Source organism: Candoia aspera, chromosome 6 (genome assembly GCF_035149785.1).
Source record: "Candoia aspera isolate rCanAsp1 chromosome 6, rCanAsp1.hap2, whole genome shotgun sequence".
Taxonomy (NCBI): domain Eukaryota; kingdom Metazoa; phylum Chordata; class Lepidosauria; order Squamata; family Boidae; genus Candoia; species Candoia aspera.
The window spans coordinates 29,920,148-29,944,521 of NC_086158.1; the positions used below are offsets into that span (position 1 = coordinate 29,920,148).

At 37.9% G+C, this 24,374-nt stretch overlaps 1 protein-coding gene across 1 annotated transcript in view; it reads right to left on the reverse strand.

Moving 5' to 3' along the window:
• The window catches only part of GRK7 (G protein-coupled receptor kinase 7), a 34,641-nt gene extending 15,116 nt beyond the window's left edge, over window positions 1–19,525 (reverse strand). The window contains exons 1-2 of the mRNA XM_063306651.1: window positions 18,923–19,525; window positions 17,913–18,350 (exon numbers count right to left, since the gene is read on the reverse strand). Of these exons, the coding sequence (XP_063162721.1) occupies window positions 17,913–18,350; window positions 18,923–19,525 (1,041 nt within the window). The remainder of the gene's footprint in view (window positions 1–17,912; window positions 18,351–18,922) is intronic.
• Between the last annotated feature and the right edge of the window lie 4,849 nt (window positions 19,526–24,374).

Sequence of the window (24,374 nt, forward strand, 5' to 3'; positions counted from 1 at the left end):
TAACAGAAAATAATTGTTTGTGCGATTGAAGTTCATTTGTAACATATTGCATATGTGGGGACTAATGGCTTTAGAAAGGACACTGTGAAATTCCTATTTTTATTTATAGATAAGATAGATAGATAGATAGATAGATAGATAGATAAGATAGATAAGACTGGAAATTCAAATGCTTTCAGGACTCTTAGGACACTTCAACATGAAATGTTTCTGTTTTCTAATTCTTCCACATCATGTTGAAGCTGGCCATGGAATCATCTTTACTCCTGAATACCTTGGAATGCAGAGAAGAGCCATGGAATACCATATCAATGTTTTCTCTCCAGGTGATCAATAGAAATGTGCAAAAAATATAATTTCCTTGGTCCCAAATGTAAGCTTCTGTAAATCCTGAATTAATAACAATCCACTCACAAGCTAAATGAAAGAAAGATGCATTGCTGGCACTCTTCCACCCATGTTTTCAATACAAATTAGCATTTGCAGAAAAAAAAGGGTGAAGCTGCATGACCACCAAGCCATCATCCCTCATGTACTGAAAGTCTCATTGAGAGCTGTAAAGATAGCATGATATTGTCATTAGCTTCACAGCCAGGTGTTTTTCTCAAAACCGCTACCTGTAGCTGTGGGCTCCAGTGCAGAGGTGGTGAAGAGTTCTAAACAATGTCTACAAACAGGCACCAAGAACCGGACACTGAAGATTGGCTGGGGTCGGGGGAGAGACAGATGGTCCTGGAGCAATTAAAAGGGGTGGGGGAGTGAGAAGCAATTTCTAGTACTCTCCATTCCCAAGAGCCACACCCCTCCCAAATCCAGGAAGCCTGAAATTTTGCCTGCTTGTTAACCCCTGCTGGAAAAGGCAATAAACGGACTAAAGTAAAGATAAAGCCTTCCTTGAGTTGAGTTTGACTCCTGGTGCCTAAATGGACACCTGCATAGTTTTCTTAGCAATAATAAATGGTTTACTGCCGTCTGTCTGTCTCTCTGTTCCTTCCTTCCTTCCTTCCTTCCTTCCTTCCTTCCTTCCTTCCTTCCTACCTACCTACCTACCTACCTACCTACCTACCTACATCATTTTACAATCCATTGGTTTTCTGATGGTCTCCCATTAAATTATCAACCAAATCCTACTCTACTTAGCTTTTTGAGCTAAGCCAACATCCATTAGGTGCTAGAGGACGAAAAAGGGAGGAAAACTAGACTCTAGAATATATCCCTCATTTTATATAGCAATATATTTGATGTCAGGGTGACCAGGGTCACACTTAATATTTTAGTGACCTTAAAGATCGTAGTAAGAGATGGATTGATTACTGATTGTGCAAAATGGTCAGGGCCACATCATACATGTAGTTCTGATTAGAATTTCTTCCTTTCTTCATCTTTTAGAGGTTTTGGGGGGAATATGGTAAAGGGAAAAGCTCAGCCTCCTTGTTAGGAAGCCACAGCAACAGGGAATGGGTATTTGCAGGCTCTATATGCTGAACATAAAAGCTACTGTGACGAAGGAGAAGGGGTGGGTGTTAGGGAAGAAGGATGGGGGAGATGGCAGATACCAGAGATTTGCAAGAAGAAAACTAAAGACCAGGGAACAGTGGACTGTCCTTATCAGGCCCAAACAAACAAACTCCCCCACCCTTCTAAGCTGCCTGGCCTTGAAGCAACGTACTGATCAGGCAGGAAATAAAGCTGGTTTTGCGAGATGGGACATCAGGAGGGAAGAATGGGTGCCAGAGACAACACAAGTAAGGAGCTGTTTACAACACACAGCTGAGCCTGGCAGGCTTATTGAAGCCATTGGTGAGAGAGCAGGAAAGCAAGCTTCAAACCTCTACAGCCAGAACACTATCTCCTTGGTTAGGCATTTTATTTGGAACACTACTTTGAGTTCTTGGTTTGGCCTGCTGCAGCTCCAAGAGGCTGTTTTTCTTTTCAACCCCTGTCCCTGAATGCTCAAGAGACTGGGGAGAATAAACTTCTGCAGATTCTCTACATTTTGGAGGGTCCAGGGTTCGCTCTCTGTTACAGTATTCGCTAGTCAGCTCATCTTTCTGTCTACAAGGGTCTCTGTCACAGGAATAACTTTTTAAAACTCTAGTAAGCGTATATTTGGGATTGGGAACTACAATTGCACTTTGTGTTTTTCAGCAATTGTGACCGGATGCGACTCCAAAGTACACCCCCACCCCACCCTGCAATATGTAAAGGCTGGATGTGGGTTTAGAACTGCACATTGTCCACTCCTATTTCTACCTATTAATTTTATTCTACGTAAATATAAAGATTTCCTCAAGTTGAGCTTGACTCATGGTGACTATGTAGACCCATCTATGCAGTTGCCTTTGTAGCAGCCTTGCAGTTGCCTTCAGGATGTTGTTGTTGTTGTCTCCTTCTTCTTTTCTCAGTCATTGATATAGCTATAAATGACTGGGAAATTTCGTGCTGGTCTCCCATCCAAATATTAACTAGGTCCAACTTTGCTCAGCTTTTGGGGAGATTAGCTAATGTCAATTGAGTGCTGCCACCTGCTGTAGGATATTTTTCTATTCACTGAACTTCTTACAGAGTATCAAGCTAAGTACTGTATATTAAAACAATAAATACATACAGTTAACTGTTTTAAGAATATAATAAAATATTAACAAGGAGGATAGGATAGCTGGAAAATAGATACTAAACAAAAGTTCTCAAAAGTTCTCTTCTTTGCCTCTTTGTCAAAAAAGATTAATAGTTTACAAACAACACAGCTTCAAATCAGATACAAATTAACTGTCCACTTGTGAGAGCCAGTTTGGTGTAGTGGTTAAGGCACCAGGCTAGAAACCATGAGACTGTGAGTTCTAGTTCCACCTTAGGCGCAAAGCCAGTTGGGTGACCTTGGGCCAGTCACTCTCTCTCAGCCCTAGGAAGGAGGCAATAGCAAACCACTTATGAAAAACCTTGCCAAGAAAACTTCAGGGACTTGTCCAGGCAATCTCTGAAAGTCAGACACGATTGAGCAGGTAAAAAAAAAAAAGCCCAGTGGTGTATAATCATTTTTAACCATCCCGTGTGTGAAAAGTCCAAACATCCTGGATGTCTTGGTATATTCCAAGTATTTGGTATATCCCAATTACATAGCTAAGAAGAACACATGCATCCTTTACAAACAGTGATCAGACTGGAGTCATGGTAACATTTCAGAAGATTTCAGCCACAAATGTATCAACAATAGAACAAATGCAGACGAGGCATGCATATTCCCCAATTCCTAAATTATATCCCCTAAGGTAACTGCAATCAGCTCTGTTAAAACATTCTATATGACATTCAGGGCAAATCACTATTTCTTCACTTTCCATTTGTATTCTGAGCTTATCTAGCATTATAAAATCACACATATAAAATCACCCAATATATATGATGTACCATTACAGGGATATAAATTTGGTAGCATCTCCTTTGCTGCAAAAATACTTTATTTTTATAAGTCATGTACCAAAGCAAATAAGAAACTGACTCAGTTTAGCAATACTAAATAAACGTAGTATACAGAAGATAATTTTTCAGAAGTCTGAAGGAGCCAGAACTGAAACTCGTTTCATGTACTGGGGGAAAAATGTCCTGCTGATGAAGTGTTCTCCTAAAGTCCTGGCTAAAGTCTTGTGGTATTTAAGCTCAAAAAATTGGGGTGGAGTTGGTTGGTCACAAAGCAGCTATCCTTAGGGGTTCCATCAGCATAGGAAAATGTGGTTTAGATCGGCTCACATTTTCCCACAGCTCTTTACAAAACAAACGCAATCAGTCTCGTAAACCAAACAGGGATGACAATCTGTGTGTTCAACCTTTATTTGCCATGGCAAAAGAACTGTTAAACAGGAGGAAAAAACAAGCTGAATTTAGCCCTATCAGCTATTTTATAGAGCTCACTCCTCCCTTCCTTCACAGGGTGCCAGTGACTGCTTTGTTCTCCATTCCAACTGTTCCATCTTTCGTTAGTAGTGGCCTTAACAGACCTTGGAGGAATGTCACATTGGACCACAGGAAGCTGTTCAGTATGTTTGGTTCAAAGATTTTTTTCTTTCTGCTTACAACTAATTCTGCCATGAATTGTATAAGAAAGTGGCAGAAATCAAGACTCTTTCCTTTCCTTTCACTGACAATATACCAATAGTAATTGGTTCAGCATTCAACTATCCATTGGAAGGATGACATTTCCTGTAATCTCATTGATAAATTTTGCTATAGGGCATAGAATCTGCAGAATTCAATAAACAGAGTAACAATTTAAACATCTGGCATTCTTTCTTTACTGCTGCATGTCTTGCAAACTGTAGTTCTGCTGATGTGTTTGTGAGCTTGCTATTTTTGTAGGCTCTTCTCAGCATGAGGTTAGGAACCTCTTAAGAAAAAGGGTATGTGAAGGCAGATTTTGTTCATACTAAATATATTCTTACATGTGGAAAGTGAGAAGTCCAATTCTTTTTTTCTGTCTTAGACATATATATGTACATATATGCACACATAACACACACACACATATGGTGTATGTAGTATGTATGCATTTGTGTGTTTGTGTATATACTGCCTGAATATACTACTTCCTCTCTTTCTCGGCTTTATATATGCACTAACCTTCTCTCCCATTCAAATTTATGGCAAAAAGTCTTAAAAGAGCTGGCATGGTGTTAATGCAGTTATGATATTGGACTAGGAGTGAGGAGAACCAAGTGTTTGTTCACCCTGAGCCACAGTGAGTGACTTTGGGTCACTTTCTCAGCCCAATCTATCTCACAGGGTTGTTGTAGGAAAAATAGGAAGCAGTATTGCATATGCCACCCTGAGCTCTTGAATCAAAAGCGGAACATAAATGTAATAAATAAAAAGTGTCATTCTGTTATATAACTTTTGATTATTATTCAGTTTTCCTCCTCCTTCTCCTTATTGCACTTGCTATGTGTATCTTGTGTCAGAGTCAACTAATAAGTAAGCTAAGTCAAGCCAGCAATGGCAAATTTTCTAGCAAAATTGTGAAATCAACTACATCAAATTGACTGATTGGAGGCAGTTATGGAAATAACAAGATTAGAGATGGGCATTTGCAGAAGGCATTGGTGGGTGATATCTACAGCCTAATACCTTACCATGTTTATTCAGATATTTAGCTACAAATCCTCCTGTCCTGTGCCGCTGATTTTTGTTGTTTATTCGTTCAGTTGCTTCCAACTCTTTGTGACTTCATGGATCTAAAAATCGCAGTTGTTTTCTAGAGAACAGCACAGCCAGTTGGCCTCAGCTCTGGTTATTACTTGGATGAAAGCTACCAGGCCTGACCCAATGCTATCTCAAATGGTTGTTGGCTAGACTAGGAAGTTGAAAAAATCCTGGAAGAAGGTAAAGGCAAACCACTTCCATACTGATGCCAAAGAACCATATAGACATATTCATGAAGTCAGCAAGAGTTGAGCTTGACTAGAAGGAGACTATATTTTTATACACCAATATTACTACCATCTAGGGATATTTGCTGCAAAGACAACTGGTATATCCTGTTTTTCCCTTAAGTAGTTCCAAAATCTCAAAGGATTTGGGAAATATTCTTAAACCAAATTCACAAGAATTTGATAATATCCTTTCTCTTTGCAAACTAATAAGAAATGGGGTGTTGCTATATTTGTTTAAAAAAAGATACTTCAGTTAGCAAAACATGGTGTAGTAAAAATATTGATCTAAGTAATCAAGTAATCAGATACCTTCTATTCTACCTCTTCAACTCTGAGATGGAAGCAACTATAATTAATAGAAAGTAATTTTTACAACTCCACCTCTAAGCAACGGCCATTTAAATCTAATGTAATCCATTATACCATCATGACATCACCTGCTAGAATAAATATATTTTCACTGCCTGGTGTAAATCCAGCAGAGAAGGAGCTGAGCACAGTTTCTTTCCAAGGGAATAATGAAACCTTGTCACCAAGACAGAAACAGCTTTGTCAGATAATTTTATTAGCTTAAAGAAAATAATGTACAGTACAGTTGTACATGATCAGTACTTGCAAATAAACTACATGCAATGACTATATTTTCCTCCCTCCCTCCCTTCTTTTTCTTTCTACATACACTAAAGAAGGCTTGCTGAAAGAACTCTTATTTATTAGATTTATATGCTGCCTTTATTTTGTACAACTAAGGGTGGTGTTAGTGGGGTGAAGAGAAAACGAGAGTTCAAGAAGCTTCAGAACTGTCATGAAGTCATGAAGAATCAGAAGTGACTGAACGAATAAAGAACAAAATATCGTGTGACATCTCCTAGTTTGTTGCATGCTGAAAGCTAATTTATACAATGGGGAGTATTTTCAGTCCACAGGGTTCTGCACTGCACAGAAAGCCTTCACAGGGAGAAATGGCTTCCCACAGCAGAAATCCATTTTTAATGGATTCTAAGTCCAAGAAAATATATAGGACTTAGGTTCCTAAACATGCAAGTACCTAGCTCCTTGTATCTGAATACTATTTATTTATTTATTGCCCACTTTTGTTAAATTTTCCTTGTTGAAGTCTTACGTTTTCATGAAAGACAACTTGATTCCCCCCAACATACAACTATGCTTCATTTTAACTTTTATTTGGTATATACATATTTCTAAGTACAGCACTAATCTTATTAATCAGAGAATTTACAGGTAGTCTTCACTTAACAACCATTTGTTCAGAGACTGTTCAAAGTTATGGTGGTGCTGAATGAATGGTACTTATGCCCAGTGCCCAAAGTTAAGGCCGTTGCAGTGCCCCTGCAGTCATGTGATCAAAAGTCAGGTGCTTGGCAGCCCGCCTGCACTTACAACTGCAGGGGCACTTCAGCTCCCCTCAACCACCTATCTCCCCCTCCTGCAACAGCTTGGAGGCAGTGGCAGTGCTGGGGCTGAAGTAGAGGCCTAGGGCCTTTAGCAGTCTCAGCCGGCCATCACTGCCCCTGGGCCTCTACTTCAGTCCCAGCGCCACCACTGCCAAGGAGTGCCACCTCAAGCCCCATGCTGTAGCCAATCACCCCAGCGCCACAGCACAAAACCCCAGCCACCCTTGCCATTGTGTGCTCTGCCGGCCCTGCTATGCTCAGCTGACCTTTGCTGGCTTCCTCCCACTGCTGATGAGGTGTGGTCCTGCCTGGCCCTATGGAAGGCAGCTGCTGGCTGTGCCAGGCCATCTTCCTGAGGCTACTTGCCCTGTTCTCCAAATAGCATGTGCCATTCTTGCAATGCTTCAGAAGGCTTCTGGCGCCTTCTGAAACCTTGTGAGAAGGCTGTGCCCACCATTCTCCAAATCAAGGACTAACAGCATTGCCATTGCTAAGTGATGTGGTCATGTGACATTGCGCTTTATGACCACATCACTAAGCAATGAAAATTCCGGTCCCAGTTACCTTTGTAACTCAAGGACTACCTGTATCTGTGTTTCTGCAAAAATAATATTGGGTGACTTCCTTTTTTTTAATAGTAAAAACTAATACAAACTAAATGAAAGAGAGTAGAAAGAAAGAGTAAAGAGTGCAAAGGAAAAGAAAAAAAACATAATGAACGAATGAATGAATGTAAGTGCAAATATGGTAAATAAAAAGAAAAGAAATATATAAAGAAATGGTTTCCAACCTTCATCACAAGAAGTATAAACAATTTTGGTAACTTTTCACCTTCTTTTAATTTACAACCAATCATCTCTTCATCCCATGTCCCATCTTTTACCTATGAACAAATCCATAAAGCATCGTCATTTCAGCCCTGGTATCAGCAAAAGCCCATTAAGGGTTGCCAGAAATATCAACATATCTATTTTAACCCTGATGAAATAAAACCAACTTTATATTCCTTCCTTTTACTTCTAATAATCTTAATCTTTAGTCCATTCAAGTAATGTAGTAGAACTTGAATTCATTTCTTTTTTATCTCTTTTCACAAGATTCATCCAAGCTTTAACCAACCTCTTTTGCAAATCCAATATAAAAGAATTATCCAGGTCACTCTGTTGGTTTATTATTTGTAATTCCCTTTTGATTTTTAAAGCATCAACCAATTCCTTTTGTGTGTCCAATGAAACATCTTTTTCCATGTCATTCTTGTAGCCATTCATTTGTAGATCCACTTTCAGTGTCAACTCTGTCTCTATCTCTCTCTTGTCAGATAAAAGCTTGTCAGATAAAACTTGTTCCTCTTCTGCCATTTCTTCCAAAACATATTTTGGACACAGTCTATCCACAGAAGCAAACATCACTACTGACATTGTTGATATTAACTTCTGATACTATTTTTCAAAAGTATCCTTCAGTATTTCCAATGTTATAATATTTGTGTCATTGTGTAGCTGTTAATCAGGTTTATGTATTCTTCTCCTTTACTTAAAATCTTTAGTTCCCTCTAGTGTCCAATTTTTGAAATTGTTTATCTCTTTTATGTTCAAAACAAATCAACTTTCCCACAGGAAGGATTCTTATAATTAATTCAAAAATCTTATTTCAAATTTATCTGGACCCTTAATCCGTTTATAACTTTCTAAAATCAAAGTCTTAATTGGCTTTTTGCTATTTCCATTTTTTAAAGTTCTTAAACTTGTAGTTAAAATTTTATTTCATTAAGGATTGAAGGCAGACTCACCCAATGCTTTCAGACTTGTTGATCCAAAGGTTTCTAATAACTGAAAGGTAATTAATAAGCAATTTCCAAATGTGATTAGAAAGGGACGTGTGTGTCCTTTTGAAGGCACCCACCGCGATTTGAGCAAGAGGACTATGCCCTTGTCTCCCAGTGCTCAGAACCCACTGGAAACCTCTGTTTCTGGTCCCCTCATGAGAAGCAACTATCGGGACCACTTCTGGGCAATCTCCTGTCCTCTCTTTGTCTGAAGAGGTTTGAAGAGAGGCTCATTCTTCACTGTGGTTGTCAGCTCCACTTCTTGCAGAGCTGTCTTCAGTCTGCCATTTCTTCCTCCAGAAGCCAAAAATAATGTTGGCTGACTTTCAATGGTATCTTGTTGCAGAACAGCACTTCCTTTAGGCAGGATATCTTGCATAAATTACTGCTAATTAGACTTTCAATGTAATTCATAAATTAAAAGAACCAAGGGTTTCTAAAAAATAAACTAACAGGTATACAAGATAATGTACTAATTAACAGAGAATGCTGTATCCAAATTAATATATTTGTAAATCCATAGTTGTTACTTCTAACTAGCACTTGATTTTCCAATTAAAAGAGTAAATGCCTAGAACTTCAGAAAGGCTCTTCTGATGTTCGTTTTTTTAAGAAATTAAACCTCAGATGCAAACAATATTGGAGTGGGGGTGGGGACAGGGACATTTGAACTCAAGTTCAGTCAAGACATTTTTTTTCTATCTGTAATGTCTTTCAAAACATTTTAAATAAATTTTGGAAATATTATTTAAGTTGCTGTTAATGTTATATGATGCTCAAAATTTACTGAGAGCAGCATACTGAAATACTGCTAAATAAAATTCAACTATGATTTTATAATGGAATTCAACCTTATTGACAGTAAATTTAAAATCCAAAAGAAAATTAAAGGAAAAATATTTTCTAGGGAAGAAAATAATTTATGATATGCAAAGATTAGTGAATTGTAGTTACATGTTTCAGAAATCTCTAAATGATCCCAGACTATAACTATATTTGCACATACCTACTTATTGCTAATTTAATCATGGTTTACTCAACCCAATTTTATGGGTTTGCATGACATAGTGAATGATAGGCTTGATTTATAACATACTAAAATATTAGGATCAACAATCAACAGTAAAGGGACAAGCAATCAAGACATACGCCGCAGACTAGCATTTGGTAGAGCAGCCATGAAGGCCCTGGAAAAGATATTAAAATGCCGTGATATGTGTATACCTACAAAGATCAGAATCGTGCAGGCCATGGTATTCCCTGAGACACTCTAAAGAAGTGGAAGTTGGACTTTAAAGAAGCAGGATAGGAAGAGTATTGATGCCTTTGTATTGATACCATGGACACTCAAGCAAACAAACTGATGGATCATTGAACAAATCAACTCAGAGTTCTCACTTGAGGCACAAATGACCAGGCTCAAATTATCCTACTTCAGACACATTATGCAAAGACCCAGCTCTCTGGAAAAGGCTCTAATGCTAGGAAAGGTGGAAGGAAAGAGAAGAAGAGAGCAACCAGCAGCAAGGTGGATTTATGGTGGCGATGAGTGCACCATTGGGAGACTTGAAAGGTTAGGGATAGATCATCATGGAGAAAATCTATGTGGTTGCTAGGAATCCAAAATGACTCAATGGCACATAATCAATCAGACCAGCAGACTCCAAATGCTTATCTATGGTCTTTTAACAACATCCTCCTGGAATGGTAGAGGTTAATGATACATTTCTTTTTCCCTTTTGGGAAAAAATATAGGAACATCAACCTCCATTTTCTGAAAAGATGTAAAGGAGAAATAAAAAAAACCCCTAATAGTGGAATAAAACAGGAACTATTATTTATTTAAGGCAAGGTGAAGACGTGGAAGAAGCAAATGAGCTCTCAGATAACTATTTACCAACAGTATCTACAATGCTGCTCTCATTACTAGCCCAGGACCCACCCAAGGCCTCAGCCCTCTTTTTCCTTCCTGCTCTCCACCCTAGAATCCGGTCTTCCCCAACCAAAGATCTAGCCTTTATCCATCTGTTATTGTTAATTATGGCTTTTACTACAGAGGTTGGGCAGCAAAGTGGACAGAATTTGGAAGACCACAGTAGGAAGCATGAGTCTGTGTGTATGACTGTGTATTTGAATGTTACATGAGTGCATCGGAATGGATTTGTATGAATGTATTGCACTTTGATCAGGGAAATGGTATTGAGCCTAGCTATTGAGAGATTGCCTGTCTCCTGTAGTGTCTGCCCATTCTATGTGCTCCAACAGGGTTGGCTTGCTTTGGGTCCCATCAATTAAGCAGTATCACCTAGAGGGACCCAGGAAGTGGACCTTTTCTGTTGCTGCACCTGTCCTTTGGAACAGCATCCCCTGGAGATCCATATGGCCCCACCTTGTCTGTCTTCAAGCGATTGATCTTGGGTTAGGATAGGGTTACCAGACATCTGTCAAAAGGAGGATATGTCCCCCTTTTTGTCCTCATGTCCTCCATCCAGCAGGCATAGCCTTATAATCAAATATTATCTGGATTTTTAAGTATCTCTGGGTTTTTTGGACTGTTTTCACAACAGTAATAATTCAAACTTTCATGTATTGTGACCTTGTAAATTGTCTGCTTTTTTCTTTCTCTTGTCTGTCGACAGACTCAACAACCTAGATTTATGTTATTTCCTGATTCCAGCAATCAACTTCAATCCAGCCCCTTCAGATCTATGATCACTGTAGTCTGTAGATCACATGACTCATTATATGACTTATCTGTGGTGAAATTTGGAATGCACATCATCGTTGATTCAATACAGATAGTCCTCGCTTAGTAACCACAATTGAGACCCGAATTTCGGTTGCTAAGAAAGTGGTCATTAAGCAAATCTGACCCAATTTTACAACCTTTTTTGCAGCGGTTGTTAAGGGAATCACCATGGGTGTTAAGCAAACCATGTGGTTGTTAAGCAAATCAATTGATTTTACCTGCCAGAAGCTGCCAGGCAGGTCGAAAATGGCAATCTCATGAGTACAGGACAGAGCAATGGTCATAAATGCAAACCAGTTGCCAACTGCCCAAATTATGGTCACGTGACCGCAGGTCATAAGTGTGAGAATCAGTCACAAGTCATTTTTTCCAGTACCGTTGTAAGTCCAAACCATCACTAAACGAATGGTTGTTAAGCGAGGACTACCTGTATTATCGCTAGCATATGTTGAAAATAAAGATTTGTGGGAAAAATATTGCGATTGAAAAACCAGTCTTTCTGATGCTGGAAAAAGTAAGTTCATATACATGTAAGCCTAAGCACTTTTTTTTGCTGTAATTTTTGTTGTGAATGCCATGAAAGTTTAAAAGTTAGCATGTCCTCCTTTCCCCCCCCCATTTGTCCTCCTAATTGTCTGCATCCTCCTTTGCATGTTCAGATATCTGGTAACCCTAGGGTAGGATGTTTTGGGGGAAAACCTTTAAGTTGGACAGGAGGGGCAGTGTGGGAGTATGTTATGTCGCTCCCTCAGATGATTGTTTTTTATATAATGTTGTTTCGTTTAACTTTGTGAAGCTACCCAGATTCATTTTGGAGTTGGATGGTTTAAAAATTCAAGTCTTCCCCTGGAAGAAAAAAGCATTCGTAGCCCAACCTACCTCTTAGGGTTGTTTTCAGAATAAAATAAAGGAATATCACCATGTAAGCTGCCTGAGCTGAGCTGAATTCTCCAAAGTGTCATCTTCAGAGAAAGTTAAATAAGGGCAATCACATGATTATAGATTTAAATATTTGCTAGATTTATATCCCACTTTTCCTCCAGAAATTCAATGTGGTATTTTCCTCACAGCAGCCTGTGAGATTGGGTTAAGAAATGCAGCATAATTGGGTAGAGATAAATTAATTATTATATTTATAATGGTATGGTATAAGGACTCAGAGTGAAGTGCCACAGCGGCCTAATAATTATACACAAAGTACTCTGAAGTAAGAGTAACTGTCTTGCTTCTTGACCTGAACTTTACAATTTATTTATTTATTTATTTATCAAATATACTGTATATATAGCCACCCATCTCACAAACAAACGACTCTGGGCAGTGCTTATAATACATACAATCATTTTCTGAAGCTTGTGAAATGACGATGGTTTCCTTACCAAGAGGTAGAGAAGCTATTAGCAAATATAAAGCAATTTTACATCTTCAATATATACAATAGATTTATTTATTTTATCGAATTATGTGTATGTTACCTACTGAAACAATTCTAGGTTGCTTATAACAAATTAAAAATATCCATAACATCTATAAATATTAAAATGTTTTAAAATCTGCTGCTGTCTTCCGTAACAGTCCCAAAAAGCCCTGAAGAAGAGGAAGTTTTTCACATGTTTCCTGACGGATTAAAGGGTGGGGGTCAGTATGACTTCAGAGGATAAGCTGTTCCAAAATGAAGAAGCTGCCACTGAGAAATCTTTGTTTGTTTGTTTGATTTCTGTAGCCACCCATCTCAACAAGTGACTTTTTTCCAGGTTCCCATGCCCTGATGTCTTTAGAAGCAAGTACAGGCAGTCCTCACTTACTGACCACAATTAGGACCGGCAACTCCATTGCTAAGCAATGCAGTCATTAAATGAAACATGATATGACCACACTGGACTTACAATGTCAGTTCCACTGCAGTCATTAAGCACATCATGTGACCATGACTTGTGACTTACTGCCAGTTTCCCCATTGTCTTTGCTTGTTGGAAGCCAGCTCTGAAGCTTGTAAATGGCGATCATGTGACCATGGAATGCTGCAACTGTCATAAATGTGTCCCAGTTGTGAAGTGTCCAAATGGTGATTACGTGACCACGGAGATGCTCTGATGGATGTAAGTTTGAGGACTGGTTGTAAATCTACTTTTTCAGTGCTGTTGTAACTTTGAATGGTTGCTGAATGAGGCAGTAGGTAAGTGAGGACTACCTGTACTTTCTGTCCCTTCTCCTGTCCAGATCATGTAGAGCAGGCATATTCTACATGAAGAATAATCCAAAATGTAAGAATGGCTAAGTCAAATATAGCCTTATAGTTAGAAACCAACACCTTGAATTGAGCCTGAAAACCTATCAACAACCAGCACAGCTCCTGCAGAATAGGTTTTATGCTGCTGAATTGGCTAGCACTGGTCAAGCTGGCAGGCCAGCAGCTGCTTCCATGCCAGCTTCACCTTTTGGATTGTCTTCAGAGATAGCCCCATACAGTATACAGCAAATTGCAGTAGCTTTACAGTCAATGCCTCCTGATCCAGGAATAGGCATTACTGGCAGAACTGCAAAGTCAGCCAAAGGCTTTCCTGGCCATGGATTCCATCTGTTTCAGCAGGAACCATGACTCCAGGACAAGCCAGATTACACACCAGCTCTTTGTGGGTAAGTGGAAACCTGTCAAGATGGAACTGCTTTGGAACCAGTGGTTTTCTGTACCAATAGTAACTCTATCTTCCTGGGATTCAACCACAGTCATTTTCACCCCACGTAGTCCCTCACTCCTCCAAGCACTGGGTCAAGACTTCTACATCACTTATTCAGCCTGGCGTTGAGATGTAAAGCTATGTATTATATTGATGATACCAGACCTTAAACCAATAGATGGCCTCTCTCAAAGGTTTCATGTAGATGTTAAATCAGATTACTCAAAAGGCTGATCCCTGAGTATCCCACATGGGAACTCGTTCCACAGAGGACCTTCCTACTTCCTCAGGTGTCACTGGCTCAAAAAATCCCAGGTGACCTTGCAAGATGTTACCTCTGTCATTTCATGAGATTCTACCCATTTTGTCTTTAGGAGCAATTTTGTTCTCAAAGAGCTCCTAAAGACCAGCAGTAATGTCCTCTGCGATACCAGAGCCCAGAAGGGCCCAGGTCACTCTAAATAATGCTGCTGGCCAGCACTCTGAGGATGCAATCAGAGTGGAGAAGTATTGACATTTTATATCTCTGACAATGGCAGTGTAGGCCCAGACTTGGGCTAATACCTGTTTCTGGTCATTGTTGGTCCTTGTCTTTTCCAGTGTTGCTGTAGGCATCTTGTTAGGTACTTCATCTCCTGGAGCTCCTCAGTAAATCCAGGAACCCCATGGATTGGCACCCTCAGAAAGGCCACTCAGGAGCCACCCTATCAAGCACCGTATCTCTCTGTTCCATAGTTCAACCAGGCTAGCCTCAGAGTTGTCCACTTGATTGCTTGGAAATTCCCAGCACTCACTGGAAGCCAGTTGGATTCATCAGCTACTTAGGATGGACTAGCTTAATAGATCCATCCTCCCTACAGAGGTTAGGGTGGCAAAGTGTTCCAAAGGGGACTAAATAGTGATCTGACTATGACAATGGCCTGATGTTGATGTCTTTACCTCTTACATCGTGAACTAATTGTTCTGAGGAGAACATCATATTTTGTCAACCATCTACTTTATCTTCACGCCTCATGTCAGGTGTTATTCAGGAAAGACAAAAATTAATTAGTCAAGTGACATGTATGCTTATGGATAACAACTGTTTATCACTGAAAAAATAAGTCAGTTTTCAAAAAAGGATAGTTTACTTTCTTTATATATTCACAAGCTGTAGGCTTTCAGATTCAAAATATCACCTTATTTTCATAGTGTTTATTTATAGTTACTATATACCATCCCACTCCCTTAAATTCCAAAGGAACATTTTATTTTATTTGTTAGCTTTATCTCTTGCCTTTCCTCCAGTGAATACTGTATATAGTACTCCCTCATCCAGTTTTTACCCACAATAACAATCTTGTGAGATGGGCTGAGCTGGGAGAAAATGACTGGGGCAAAAATCATCCAGTGAACTTCTGTGCTTAAGAATGGACCAGAACTGCAGTCTCTCCGCTCACATTCTAAAACATTTACCACTGAACTGCACTTAGTCTACTTTAGTTATATAACCATGATTAAGCAGATATTTAATAGAAAAATACAGACACATTACAAACTGTGTTATAGCCATATATACTTACATTTATGTCAATGGGGGAAAGACCCAGCTTCATTAAAAGATATTTTAATTGTATAAGCTGAGTACCTGGGATGACCAAATCCACATTTTAAAACCACTATTATAGACATGGGGATGGATGGAGAAGCTTGAATAGCAAAATGCATGCCAACACTATTATTTTATTTAGAAATTTCATAAATAACAAAATGTTCTTATAATGAAAATATTTTATCATTCCAATATCACAAACTAAAATGTATATATTTATGTAGCATTTTTGTTGAAATTAATAGCCATTAACTAATCCTGATTTCATCATGACTTTAGTTGACTACGAAAAGAAGAGTAAGTTCTATTGGGTACTGGAAATATGATACATAGTATTTATCTGAAAGAAGTCTACGTTTTTTACCCAAGTGATTTAACATGAGAGGGTCTAACATGAGATTTTCAAAGAATGTACTGTATAATGGAGGCAGATAAAAAAAAATTTCTATTATTACCTTTGCAGGGATAGAACTGTCTTAAATTCTGGGTTGTCTTTTGGGTATGAATGACATTTGTCCACATAATTTTTCCACTATTGGAGTGTACATACTGTATGTAATCCAGGGATAGAGTTCCAGGATACTGCCTGTTGCTGCTGTAGTTCTAAACAGTATAGCATATTAAGACTCCTTGCAGTAATTATGAACCGATAGTTGTTATAGTATTACCACTGATAATCATTTATTATAACTGTATAATTAAATAATTGTTAAATAATAGTAATTTATTTATTTAGTACATAATTAAATAATCGTTAAATCTTAATTGTTATACCAGAAAGGTACATTATTTAGATATTTTAATAGTATTTGATACCACTTAGATAGCACCATCTGGACCATTGGGGAGAGTTAGAAGTTGGAGACACTGTGCTGCAATGGTTCTACTTCCTCTAGGAGTCAGTATTGTGGAGGAGTATTTGAGACCATGGTCATGGTTCAGACTACGTAGGGTGTTGCAGGACTCAGTGTTCTTCCCTATGTTATTTAACTTCTATATAGTTTTGCTGGGGGAGGTCATCCAGCACTTTGGGGTGAGGTATCATCAGTAGATGGATTTATTTATTTAATTAAAATATTTGCATGGCCCCCCATCTTAAAACACAACTCTAGGAGATTCATGGCAATAATAAAACAACAAACCATAAAACCATAAAAACAAAACTAAATCCAGGAACTAAAAACAAAAAACAAAAACTACACACATACACACATACACACACAAAGAATCCACATAATTTGTAAATATATATAAATCAATTCGTAATCTTAAGGAGATATACAACATTTTACACATTCATATTGTATAAACATTCCATACATACCCTATAAATATTCCAAACATACCATATAAACATATACACATTCATATATTTCTAAGCAAATAATCTGAAGTATTCTATTAGGATTTATTTTAGTGATATAACTAAAAATGGAGCCTAAATGTGAGTAAAATAATCATTAATTAAATAATTCTTCAAGACTCTTTGCTACTGTGTTAATGTCTAAGTCAGTGCTATCTTCTGCACCTTTAAATTGAAAGAAAAATGTACTTTAATTTTCTAGAGTTTTTTTAATAAAAAGTCCAATGACTAAGTACAAAAACCAAATTAATTTCTTATGTTACGAAGGACTTATCTAGTGTCCTATTCCTCACCAACCCCTTGATCCTAGATTTTCTATATTTTGACCTGGAATGTGCCAACTGATTTGTGGAAGGTAAGGTATGGGCTGTCTTCCCTGATTTTAATAGTTACTTAAAATGTTTATTATTTTCCCTCACTGAAACAAACTTTAGTATTCTTACGTAATCACTATTAATTGCAGTGCGCGTGTACAAGAGAACTTTCTATATACTATGTTTTATATTTGGATAGTAAAGATAATATTTTACATTAATATTTCATTTCCCAACTGCTCATTGCATAATGTACCTCTTTGTTTTTTTTCTCTTTCAGCAACCAGAAAACATGTAATGCCTTGGAAGAAAATGGCAGCTTTTGGCAAGATATAGATTTCTTTTAAGGAGGCATGGTACCTGAATTGCTGCACTATACAGAATACACAAATACTGAATTAAGTAAATCTTCTTACCAATCTGTCACATAAAGTTAGTATATAAGATTTAGTCAGGAGCAAATCTGAAAAAATTAAAGCTTGGATTCAATGCATTGGAAACAGAAAGAATTGCTCCACTGTATCTGCAACCCTGCACAGTGAACTCTCACTTACCCTATTGGTGATTTTTTTGTCCTCCTTGACTTCTACTGCCAAACCAAGATCAGACAATCGGCAATGGCCATTATCATCCAGGAGGACATTTTCCGGCTTCATGTCCCTGTAGACAATTTTCTTGGAGTGGAGGTGCAGTATCCCACAGGTAATCTGAGCTGAGTAGAAGATGACCCTATCCATTTCCAAGCCTCTCTCACCCACATGGTAAATGTGATATTTAAGGTCCCCACCATTCATGAGGCTCATGACAAGACATAAGGAGGTTTTACTTTGATAAGCATAGGCCAGCCTGACAATGAAACGACTGTTGACTTTTTCGAGTATCTCCTTCTCAAGAAGAGCCATTTTTTCACCCTTTTTTTTCTTCAATCTTTTTTTATCCAGCTTCTTACAGGCATACATCTTCCCAGTACTCTTCACCTGGACAGCACAAACCTACAGCATGTTCCGTGCAAAAGGAAAAAGTCCAAGTGAGCCATCTATATTGGGAAGCAGAGAGGTGGCAATGACAATTCTGAAGTGCTTCAGTGTTAAGTTGAATAATAAGGTCTTTTGGCTGGAACTATGACCTTCTAGCTCTTCTACCACTGCATTTTACATTACACTAATTAAATTACATTATGCTAATTAAAAGTTGTACAGATTATATTTTGCATTTTGTCTTACTGTTACAAGTTGCCGTAGGTGCTTATATAAGCAGAAAGGTAAGGAATAAATTCAATAAACAGACAAATATTTGCATTATTCACTATCCCATGAAAAATAAAAAATAGATAATTTCATGTAAGCAACCCTGAGCAAATGAAAGGTGGGGATACCTATTGCTTCTGGATACACATTACTGCAGGGAAAATAACCAGTGAAAATGGCTAAAATAGGCATATATGTCAAGCAATCTTGTTTATACAAGAATACAGCTAGTGATCCATTGTCTAACAAAGGATCTTTATTTAACTACCAAGGCTCATCTATATGCACAGCAAGTAGACAGAATAACTTCTCCTTACCTCTCCAAAGCCTCCCTTGCCTAATACTCGGAACTCTTCAAATAATTTCTCAGTGATAGGTTGCTGTTCATAGCTTTTCCATTGCAAGAATTTCTCATAGAATGGACTGGCCTGGAAGCCCTCAAAGGGTTTTCCTTTAAGAAAGGCATTTGTCTCTTCCCTGGCTGACTGCAGGATGTTCTCAAAATCATTCTTGGAGGCTGACTGGCACTTGTTGGATAGGCCTGTACTAAGAAATTTCAAGTAAGCATTGCTAACGTTCCTCAGATACATATTGACCATCCCCTCTAGGAGACTACTCTTGATGTTTTCTTCTGACAACTCCCAAGCAGAAATTTCATCCAAGAATTCTTGGGCCAATTGGTATTCAGGCACAGTCTCCAGAAATTCTCTGAAAAACTTCTTGCCAATGGGCTGTTGCTCACAGATGTTCTCATACTCCACAGGAATGGATTGCCTGATTTCAACACATTCTTCAATCTTGGGTAGTATAATGCTCTTGCGCCGTTTTTGCATATCCTTGGCATCCACATCTCCAGTTTTCCTGGCCTGTAAATATGCTGTGTTGGCAATCAGATTATCAAGTCCCCCCATATCACACATCTTGGCAATCAGTTCGAATAGCAGAGCTTGCTAGGGTAAAAGCACCGGGGAATCTTGGAGTGTCTGCCTGGGTTTTGCTTTTTTGTGCCACTGCCTGGGTATATGTATAAGCCTCAGAGAACAGGAGGGAGATTGCTGACTTTAGTATTAAATACCTCTCAAGGATTTTCACTAAGTACCTTTAAGGTGTATGTACCATTTGTGGAAAATGGCTAGTAAGAGGTTTCTCTGTAAGGAGCTTTGGGTTTGCTATCTATAGCTAAATGGATGCCATCCAAGGAAAAGCTCCTCACTGCTACCACTACTATCTGGTGTTCATTTCTCAATTTTGATTCTACAATTTATGCCTAGAAATGCCAGGTCCTTCTATATACACCCTTCTTGTAGTTCTTCCTGATCTCAGTATCTGCACTAAATCAGACAAAACATATGGCACCATAACACACTCTAAAAACAGTTATGTAAAGCAGGTCCATCATAACTTTAAAACTGGCTTTAAGACAAAAGGGATTTTCAGTACTTCACAAAAGCTTAATTGTCTTCAGTGTTGTGTATGTATTTTGGGTGGGAAGAATAAATATTCTTTTTAGTTAGCACAATTCAGTTTAAACTAAACCTGATACTTTATGAGGATCTTATCCAAAGGAATGCCAGTATTATAAGCTGCATCTTCATAGTCCACTAAAAGCTTGCTCCTGTCATCCACAGCAACCTTTATAGGAATTCAAATCAATTTAGGCAAAGTATATGCAAATAAATGTTGCTATATAAATAATGCAAGACCGAACAGCATTTCATTCGGTTATACATAGGGTCGCCATGAGTCGTAAACGACTCAACGGCAACTAACAACAACTTATAAATAATGAGTCTATATGTTATGTTATTTATTTTATATCCCACCTGTATTATTTTTATAAATAACTCAAGGCAGCGAACATACCTAAGAGTCCTTCCTCCTCCTACTTCCCCCACAACAACCACTCTGTGAGGTGAGTTGGGCTGAGAGAGAGTGACTGGCCCAAGGTCACCCAGCCGGCTTTCATGCCTAAGGAGGGACTAGAACTCTCAGTCTCCTGGTTTCTAGCCCGTTGCATATGCTTTAAACAAGATAGTCTTAATTTCTCACAACCTGGCAAAGAAGAAATATCACATTTGTTTGGAACAAATCTGGTAGGTGATATTAAAAACAATTCTTGGTAGCATGTTTTTTTTAGTTCAGCACTTAAACTAATGGGATTACAAAGGGAGCTGGTAGCAATCCCTATATTTAGATAGTCTAACACTTCATTGTAATAAACTGTTGTGATTAATGGCTCTCATATTTTCACTGTCTGGGGGATGAAGGATAGCATTCTGTTGCACAAAGGGCTCGGTGTTCATATTAACACCATACAAAGATAAATGTTCTTGTTCTCATTTGGATATACCAGTCACACTGAGGTTATGTTAGTAAAAACTTCCAATAATCTCAGGCAAGAGGCTAAAAGTACTTGTGAATACAAAATATTCACAAGAGTTGCCAGTTCCGTTATATCCCATTCCTGGAATATAATATTCACTTGGACATTATAAATACTAAGTTGCCGTTTAGAAATCATAATAATTAATTAGAAAATGATTAAATACCCCTTCAAAGCTAGTTCAGATATGATACTAAAATGTCTTGTGCAAAGCACTGTGTAGTATTATTACAGTTGTTTAAGCTTCAAGATATATAAGAAAACCATATTTAAATAGGTAGAGGACAGAGAAACATCTATAATCTTAGAAAATACTATTTTTAACATCGATACTTAATATACAGTATTTTGACAAATAGATGTTTGTATTGATGGAGATAATCTGGTAGGAATTATTTGGTCATACAGTTAGAAAATGGACATAAAACATGAGTAATTTGGTCCTTAAAGGATTTTTCTAAATTTGTTAGTGTTATATTCTGTGTTAACTCCTATTTTGCACTTTTAAATATCACTAATTCAAAGGAAGATTTATTTTAGCTTTCCAGTATTTTTGGAATAGTAAATTTGGCAGTTAATGACAACAAAAATATTGATTACTTATGTCACACCATTTATAGGGGAAAAAAGGATAATAAAGCCATACTACAATTAATTACTGAATATTGTGTTATTTTTCCAACTTCCTCTAAAACATTTAGCCAAAAATAAGTAATCAAATGTACACTGTCAACAGAGATAATCACAGTTTAAACTAGAAAGCTTCCAACAAAATCTAAAAAACCCCCAATTAATATAATACAATTTTAAAGAGATGTAATTCAATCTAGAAATTATTTAGTTTTAATGACTTGCCAAAAGAGATTAGAAGTTGCTGGAATTATAAACTTAAGAACAAGCAGTGTTCTTAAGTTTATAATAAACCTCTGGGAAGAGGTTTGTTCATATAAGTTGTTTATATGAACAAACCTCTTCCCAGTTTTCAGTAAGGTTGCTAATATAAAAAAACCCTTATTTTAACACCATTTTAGTTGTTTTCTTAATAAAAAATTAGCAGAATGATTGAATCAAGCCTATGTATCAAGACTGTGTAACAATTGGGAAAAGCTGGCATTTGAGCCAAAAAAAAAAAGTCTAGTTCTTATTTTCCAAATTAACTCCTGAGGAAGTTTTAGATTAGTGTTCCACCTCCAAAAAAAGTAGGCGTAAGACTGAAACAAGAGATTAGTCAATACAACTCTTAATTAGTTCTGAAATATTCTACAGATGTCCTGGTTGGTTATACCATATTTACCAAGGAGAAATTTATCTTTCTCCCAGAAATAATTATCTGCCAGCTGATGGGAGGGGTTTGTACTATGCTCAGTTAGAAGTCAGGAGATTGTTGAAAACGAACAAGCAGGCAGGAGGCACAAGCTGACAGCAGTCCTCCCTCATTCCTTTCCTATCTAGGAATCCTTTCCCTTTCTCTCCCTTAATCTTCATCCAGCTTTGTTCCCCCCTTCCTTCCCAATATAGCTATCTTTTCCTCTTATATCACCATCCTATTTTTCTTATTTTTTCTTTGGTGGGGGGAGGAAGGATAGGAATGTATGTGTACATACTGTATTTGTGTATCTGTTTGTAAGAATTGCTTTTACATGTGAGGACAAAATGGTATATAATGATTAAGGATGAACTAATTTTTAAAATGAGGTACCTTCCTTTACAGGCAATTAAATTTAATTGCTAATAATTCATTCAGCTATAGCACCAGTTTGATGTAATGGTTTAAGGACCAAGTTAAGAGCACGGGAGACCGTGAATGCTAATCCCATCTTAGGCACGAAGCCAGGTGGGGGACCTTGGGCCAGTTACTTTCTCTCAGCCCTAGAAGAAAGCAATGGCAAAGCACTCCTGAAAATCTTGCCAAGAAAACTGCAAGGAGTAGTCTAGGCAGTTGCCAGGAGTCAACATGTGTGTACGTTTGTGTGTGTGTGTATTCCAAACAAGTCCTTTTTTGGAACTAGGATGTCTGAGAAGTACACATACATACATATGTACAAGGTTGTCACACACAACATTTATTGGGTGATGGTAAATCTCCAAGAGTGGTTTCAGCTAAAGCTAGCACCCCTGCATTGACAAAATAAAAATGGAAGTTTTGTCTGTGGTTTTTCCTTTCTATTTCCTTTTTGGGGCATAGGATCATGTTAAATTTAGGGTTATCTTACTTTATGAAAGCACATGTGGCCCTTATCTTCAAAGAGGGAAAAGCAAACTATGCAACAGTCAGCCAGACATTGATACCTGGGAAGATTCCAGAGTGGATAAAGGGATCCATCAATAGGCACCTTTAAAATAATGCTGCCATTAGCAGAAGTCAATGTGGATTTGTCAAGAACAAATCTTGCCAGCATAATCTAAGTTCATTTTTTGATTGGGTAGCTTCCCTGTTAGGTTGTGAGAATCTTGCGAACATAATATACCTTGACTGCAACAAAACATTTTACAAAGTACTCTGTGACACACTAATTAGAAGGCTAGTTAAGCGTGGGCTGGATGGCATGACAATTAAATGGATACACGGCTGGCCCCAAAATTATTTTCAGTACTTATCAGTGGCTCCTATATTGGAGAGGGTATTGCAGGGTGCCACAATAACCACTTGGATCTCCCTCTCTTCAATATTTTCATTAATGATGTGGATGAAGAAACAAAAAGAATGCTTATTAAATATATAGATGAGGAAACCCAGCTGCACTTACTTTGCTTGATTCTTCCCAATCTTTTGTCTTATCATGGTGAGATAGGGCCTCTCTCCTAGTTTTTTAGTGCCACTAAGTTCAGTAAAGCTAAAGAGACAACAAAACAATGGATTCTGGATGTGGAGCAATAAGGTGATATGAGGCTAATCAGTTACTGGATTTTAAAAATCTGGCTCCCCGTTGGGCTCCAGCCTCATCTTTAGTTTTCGGAGACCCAGGAACTAACATGAGTGTTTTCTTTGGCACATTTTGAAATACTGCCAACAGCAGAGATGTGTTTTCAGAAGATACTAAGAAAAAGTCCATCTGTCCACTACATCTACTGATGTGGGTCTGACCAAACAGAAATGCTGTCCATCTTTTTATACTACTCTACTCCTATTACAGTGATGTATCATCCCAATAATAGCTAAATTCCCAAAATGCACAGATGACCTATTTGTTTCTTGGTTTGATTACTTATTCAGTTTATAAGGCTACCTACTTATCAAGCAGCTCTGGCTGACAAGAGGGTTAAAAACACCTTTTAAACATCTTATCTATTAGCTGACAGAAACATACACATCTTACATATAAAAGTGTTAATTTTTCTGCTAGTTTACCACCTCCAATGACTACTCAGTGTTGAAAGTCACCACT